The sequence below is a fragment of the Falco rusticolus genome, chromosome 9, assembly GCF_015220075.1.
Source record: "Falco rusticolus isolate bFalRus1 chromosome 9, bFalRus1.pri, whole genome shotgun sequence".
Lineage (NCBI taxonomy): Eukaryota > Metazoa > Chordata > Aves > Falconiformes > Falconidae > Falco > Falco rusticolus.
Genome location: NC_051195.1, coordinates 26,861,824 through 26,868,447, shown reverse-complemented (window position 1 = coordinate 26,868,447; position 6,624 = coordinate 26,861,824). Strand labels below are relative to the sequence as shown.

Here is a 6,624-nt window from a genome sequence, read left to right as displayed (position 1 = left end):
CCCTCTGCTCCGCCTCCTCCTGTACTCCGGGGCCGGGCCACCCTGCGGGGGTCAGCGCTCTCCCCCGTGGGGATGCCCGCGGTCCGGGTGGCGCTGTGCCGTGCGCGGGCAGAGGCGCGGGAGCCGGCGGGGGCAGCGCCAGGCCCCCCGCCGTTGCCGTCGGACCCCCGCTGCGTGCCCTCTGACCCCCCGCGCGATGCCGTCGGGGCGCGGGCGGGTGCGGATCGCGCCCCGCTGCCCGGGCTCCCCCGGGCCGCGGCGGTGGTTGATTGGCGCCGCGGGGAGTTTGCTCGGGGAGGCGGGGGGAGCGTTTGCCGGCGGGGGGTGGTTTCCCCCTTCCCTGGCCGGGCTCATTGGCTAGACGGAGCCGTGGCAGGAAGGGGACAGAGACCACGCGGGCTCCGCCCCGCGCCAATAGAAACCTATCGAAGGGTAACCCGAGCCCAGAGAAACCCGCGGCGGCGGTGCCAGCACCCAGCCGCCGCGGTCGGGGCCCGCTCTCCGCAGGGGCGGCCGGGGGCGCGGGGGGTGCGCGGGGGGCGGCCGCGCCATGCAGTACCAGCCGCCGGGCGCGGCGCCGGCGGCCCTGAGCGTCGGCGTCCCGCTGTACGCGCCCACGCCGCTGCTCCAGCCCGCGCACCCCACGCCCTTCTACATCGAGGACATCCTGGGCCGCGGCCCCGCCGCCGCTCCGGCCCCCCACTCCCTGCCCGCCCCGCCGCCGCCGACGCTGCCGTCGCCCAACTCCTCCTTCACCAGCCTGGTGTCCCCGTACCGGACCCCCATCTACGAGCCGACCCCCATCCACCCGGCCTTCTCCCACCACCTCGCCGCCACCTACGGCACCGGCGCCTACGCCGGGCCCCTCTACTCCTTCCCCCGCGCCGTCGGCGACTACGCGCACGCCCTGATCCGGCAGGACCCCCTGGGTAAGCCATGCCTGCCCACCCCCGGCCTCCCTCCCCGGCTGCCGCCGCGCCGCTCCCGTCCCGTCCCGTCCCGTCCCGTCCGCGCCGCCGTCGGGGGCTGGGGGTGGAACGGGAGGAGGCTGAGGGTTGCCCCCGTCGCCGGCTGCCGCGCCGCGCTCCCCTCGTCTCCCCCCGGCCCTCGTCTGATTTACAGTAAATTGAAGACGCGCCGCGCTCCGACGCTGGCAGCGAGACCACAGTGCGCGGCCGCGGTGACTCAGATTTGTTTTCCTTCAAGCAAGTGACTCTGAGAGTGTCCTTAGTAATGTCGCATGTGGTTTTGGTGGGGAGTTTTAATTGTGCTGGGAGATCGCATGGCAGATCTCTCAGCCTTTTCCTGTGGATGACTTGAAAAACAGCCGGGAGGCCGGCTCCCCTCCCCGGGGACCGCGGGGCTCCCCGGCGGGACGGGGCGGGGCGGGACGGGACGGGACGCGGCCCCGGCGGCCCCTTCTCGGCCGGGCCGGGGCAGCGGCCCCGCGGCGGGGGCTGCAGCACTTGTCCTGAGTGATTGCAAAACTGGCCCTGACTCACCACATTCGCGCAGTGAAAGAGGCTGACCCTTTCCGTTCATACAGGAAACCTTGAGCTCTCGATAGGAGTAAATCTGGTTTCAGAAGCTGTTAAGTGTTTTCCTGGCCGCCTGAAGCAGGCTCTTCCCCGGGAGTCGTGCACATTGCTGATTACTTTATCGACATCCTCAATACAGACAAATTCAGGAAACACTCGACTTCTGATAGCCGGGATCCGTTTTTCTGATATTGTTCATTTCCTCTGTGTGGGATGTGACTTTATGACAGCTAAAATAACCAGTTGCTTCCTATTTTTTGAGCCTGTTTTGCACCAGAATTACTAAAGCCTGACGCAAGCAAAATCTTGAAAAACAATGCAGCGAATTTCAAAGCGTGCAGGCAGCAAGACAGAAAGACAAACAGAGTGACTCAGTGGCACTGGCCAGAGCCTCGGGCCCCGGGACGCGGCTGCCGCTCGGCAGCGGGGCTGGCTCCCCGACGTGCCGTGCACCACCGTGTCCCGCACCGAGCCCGGCGGGCACCCCACGGCCGGCGGTGGCGGCGTGGGGCGCTTCTGGCCGAAGAAAGTGGGGTCCCTGCGCCCCCGTGTCGCCGCATCGCCCCCCCCGTGCCCCCCCAGCTCCGTGGGGCCCCGGGCACTTGCTGCGGGGACCGGGGACGGTTTCTTTGGGGTATCGCAGCGCAAGAGCAGAAGGAAGCAAAGGGCTTTTCTTCTTTTTCTTTCTCTCTTTTTTTTCTGTGCGAGATAGACCAACAGGAAACACATTGACGGAAACGTTGCCAAAGCCCGCAGAGTGGCTTTAACTGGTCTCTCGGTTCGGCGGTGGTGAAAAATCAGAGGAGGCGCGGCGGCAGCCGGGGAGCTGGGGGAACGCGAGTGGGCGAAGGGAAGGAGCGGGCCCGGACGGGGCGCACCCCCGGGCTGGGGCCGGGGCTTCCTGGGCACGCGTGTCCGCGGCCGGCCCTGACCCTCGGCGCTGTGCTTCTCTTTGAAGGGAAGCCGTTGCTGTGGAGCCCCTTCATCCAGCGCCCGCTGCACAAGAGGAAAGGGGGGCAGGTCCGCTTCTCCAACGACCAGACCATCGAGCTGGAGAAGAAGTTCGAGACGCAGAAATACCTCTCCCCGCCGGAGAGGAAGCGCCTGGCCAAGATGCTGCAGCTCAGCGAGAGGCAGGTGAGGCCGTGCCCGCGCCCCGGGGACCCGCACCCCGTCGCCAGCAGCCCCCGCCCCGGCCCCGCGGGACGGTGCCGCACCCGGGGCCCCGGCCGGCCCGGCGAGGGCCCCCCCCCCCCCTTGATCGCCGTTTGTGGCTCGGGTGAGGCTCCTGGTGCTCGCCGGCCCCGAGACTACCCCGTGCCTTCTCTCGTTGTCGTTGCTCAGGTCAAAACGTGGTTTCAGAATCGCAGAGCCAAATGGAGGCGTCTAAAGCAGGTACGGGGATGGTTCCGTTTCTATAGAAATAAGTATTTTAATTGTCTTATCTTAACGCCGTGCTCGCCTATTCCAGGTTGTATGCAGAAGTCATCTGAAAGGCTGTTTAACCTCTTCACCTTGATTAAAAAGACAAATAGTCATGCTGGAATCCATGAGGGCTCGTTCAGGCAGCACTAACGTTAAAAGCTCCTAATGTAGTTCCTATATCAATTATGCCCAGCTTTCACACACTGCCTATTAAAACTCCACGCTGATTGTTTTGTAAACCCATATGTTGTTTAGCCAATTAACGCAGAGCAGATAAGTAATTGTCAGTAAATGACTTAGGCAGTTGTTTTGAAGAAGAATATTAATCGGTCTTTTAAATCGCCCTCTCTTAATAAACACAAGTTGATGTATTCTGCAAACTTTGGGAGAGGCAGGTACAAACGCTTTGTTTGTTTGGAGGAGCCACATGGAAAACTGAGTAGCTTTTACTTTTCGTTTACAAATAGTTACAGCATATGGGGCTGGGAGGTTGAAATGGTTTCTTTTCCCTTAAAAACCGGGCTCAAGCAGATAATTTCTTCTTTTTTAATGGCCCAGAGGGCCCGATCCTGTCTGGCTTGGCCAGATCGAGGCCCCCTGGTGCAAAGATTCGTGAAAAATCCCTGCGTTGTGGCCTGAGTCCAGCTTCAGTGTTACATGGACTGGGAAATCGGCCTTTAATATAAAAATAATAAGAAGACTAATCACAGTACCACACTCTAGATGTATTGTTCTGTGACCTTCCCCCGGGTTTAAACTGTACTTCAGTTGATTTTTTAAATAAAATCCCTTTACTCTGGCAAGAGGCAGGCTGGGTCCTCAGCAGTGCCTCCTCAGCAGGGCTTGACCTGCGCCGGAGTGTCCGGAGAGCTCATTTGGGATCTCGGCCATTTTTAAGTCATTTCCTCCTTCTCATTCAGTCACATACATTTCTCCGAGCCCTCAAGTTTATATCATGGGTACGTGTCTCTGCCTGCTTTCTCTTAAGAGTATCATTTCATGCCCCCTTAGGGGACTGGGCTCCCCAGCCGGCTGCTGCTGACGCAGGGCTATTCCTGCCTTCAGAAACGGGGTTTTGTTTTGTTTTTTTAATGGTGGGTGTTTTAGTGTTGAGTTTTAGCTTAATTAGTAATTTTTCCCCATTCGCTATTGGGCCACTGATGGATTTGGCCTCCCTCCTTTTGCTGTTGGGTGTAATTAAAGAAAGATCAGGGCAGAAGGAAGCTGTGTGTCGGTGTTTGTAGACTCATAATAAACATTTGCTTTGCTAAAGACAAAAGTTCAGAGGTTCCTGGGCTCCGGCGGCTCCTGACTCTTTTGAAGTGGCTGTGATAACCATCGCCAAGGAGCCTTATTCATGGCAGCGGCCCCTGTGGCTGCCGGGGAGTGGGATCAGAGCCGAGCCCCCTGCGTGCGGCTGAGCCCTTGCCCAGCCCCATCCCACTCGAGCAGGTTTATAGGCAGGAGGCCCAGGGAGGTAGCGGGACACCTGCCTTCTCCTGCGAGAAACCCAAGGTGGTTTTCCCACCCAGCACTGCTGGAATTCCCAGGCCTCCTGGCTCCGTGGCCCGTATTTCTGTATAAAGCAGACTTCTTTCATTGCAGGAGAACCCCCAGGCCACCAAAAAAGAAGAAGTGGAAGGTGCTGACAGTCACAGTGACCAAAGGCCGGAGAGCTGCCCAACCCCTGAACAGAAGGGTAAGGAGGTCTCCCTGGACGGCTCGCAATACACCCCCTCGCCAGCCTCACAGGAGGACCTGGAGTCGGATGTTTCCGATGACTCCAATCAAGAAGTGGACATTGAAGGTGATAAAGGCTATTACAATCCTACCCACTAATGGCCCCATGCAGAGAGCGGACCCTAACTCGGCTTGCACTTTACCAGGGGCTGGCTTGGAAGAGTATTATGCTACAGGAGAAAACACTGTTCCACTGAAAGAAAAAAAAAGCCAACACCAAATAGACTCGTTTTATAATAAACAGAGAAAGATATATTTTCCACAAACGGTCCATTTTTTGGCAGATCTCTAATTTGGTTAAAGGGACATGGTTTGTATTTAATTATTTGTAAGATACATTTGTACATTAATCGATGTTCTAACTGGAATATAGTACTGCACCCTGTCCTTACTCACGGGGGTCTGAATCAGCTGCTGTTGGTGATCAGGCAAAACTCCTCTCTAGCTAGTGTGGAAGTGAGTATGGATTGCAGGACTAAGCCCTTTGTCTATGTAAACAAATGTAGTTTAAATAGATTAATTTAAATGTCCTTTGCAAGCAGAGAAACATGTTCTGTGAAATAGGGATGGATTTGACCATCCCAATAAGTGCCTTATGCTCATGCCCTTTTACCTGCCATGGTGCTCTCTACTGAGATACCCCTCCGTTCATCAGCTAGAGTTGTTGGACAGATTAATTTGCCCTCTTGCATGAGGTGAAACGTGCCTTCTCCGATTTTTGAGGACTTTGCCTCACAATCTGGATGGTTCCATTTGCAGGAAACAAAACCCCAAACCATATTCTCCTTGAAAATCTCTAGCGCTGTTTTTTACAGATTTTTGTATTTGAGTAGGAAATGCGGGGAGCGATAGGGCCCTGCTGCAGCAGAGAAACTGGCATCAGCTGTGGGGGATAAGCGAGCCACACAGCCATGGGAAGATAATGCCTATTGTATCCATATCTGCTTCTGTACATACTAGTTTTCTTTAAAAAGTCTTGCGGTTTTATACCTCACGTTGTTCATATTTTGTACATATTTGTTCAATGTTAAAAAAAAAAAAGGCAAAACCTGGTATTTAATTTTTGATGGACTTACCTGTGAAATAAAACTCTGCACCACCTGCCATGCGGGCTGTCCAGTTACTGGCAGGAGAAATCCCAAACCTCCCCGCCCCCAGCAGTGCCCCAGGCATGTGGTAATCGGGCTTTTATGTCGGCGAGGTCCCTGTCCCCGCCACCCTGCAGCCCCCCGGGTGCCCTCGCCTTGCCAGGGGTCTTGCATGGCCTCATTGCTGATCTTTTTGCTGTTTTTCAGCCTGCCACCCCGCGTTTTGGGGGACGGGGCTCGGAGGTGGGAGGCGGGCAGCCAGGCCTGCGAGCCCCGGCTGGCGGCGTAGCTGTGCACCCCGGGACGCCCCGGCCCTGGGGGAGCCGGGGGGGCGCGGGCTGGAGGAGGAGCGGGGCCCGCTCCGGGCCGGGCATCGACCCCAGCCGGGGCAGCCGCTGACCCGCCTGTGTCAACAGTGGTTATTCATCGGCCTTTCTCCGAAATTATGCCGGCCCGGGGCGCGGGCAAGGAGGGCGGAACCCGGGGGTGCAGAGCAGGGTGCATTCCCCCCTCAGGTGCCACAGCTTGCACCCCGGGGACCGGGACCTGCCCCCGGCGGGTGCCACGGCGGCTTTTAGTGCCCGGGGAGGATCTTAGAGAGCAGCAAGTGTCCGTTTCCACTGCCGGGGAGGGGGGCTTGGGGCAGCCGGGGCGTCGCGTCTAAGCGGGTTGATGCTTCGAGAAGAGCTGCGTTTTCTGAATAGTCGAGTGGCTTTAGATTTGGATTATTCTTTTTAAAACTGCGGGTACGAACGGGGCCCGAAAACATGAAGCAAACGGGGAGGTTCCGTTGCTCCCTGTTCGTGCACGCTGGGAGCCGGGAGAAGCCGCCG

General features: G+C 58.2%; 1 protein-coding gene across 1 annotated transcript; it reads left to right on the top strand.

Moving 5' to 3' along the window:
- The first annotated feature begins 516 nt into the window (after positions 1 to 516).
- On the top strand, positions 517 to 5,807 carry HHEX (hematopoietically expressed homeobox). Its single transcript, XM_037400682.1, has 4 exons — positions 517 to 929; positions 2,497 to 2,675; positions 2,883 to 2,933; positions 4,569 to 5,807. Exons 1-4 carry the CDS (start codon positions 551 to 553, stop codon positions 4,800 to 4,802), a joined length of 843 nt encoding a protein of 280 aa, XP_037256579.1. The 5' UTR covers positions 517 to 550; the 3' UTR covers positions 4,803 to 5,807.
- Positions 5,808 to 6,624: the final 817 nt, after the last annotated feature.

Excerpts from the sequence above, each read along its gene's own strand:
- HHEX (XM_037400682.1), top strand. The coding sequence starts at position 551 with ATGCAGTACCAGCCGCCGGGCGCGGCGCCGGCGGCCCTGAGCGTCGGC. Across the intron at positions 930-2,496 it reads GATCCGGCAGGACCCCCTGG|GGAAGCCGTTGCTGTGGAGC; the intron begins GTAAGCCATGCC and ends TTCTCTTTGAAG. Across the intron at positions 2,934-4,568 it reads AATGGAGGCGTCTAAAGCAG|GAGAACCCCCAGGCCACCAA; the intron begins GTACGGGGATGG and ends CTTTCATTGCAG.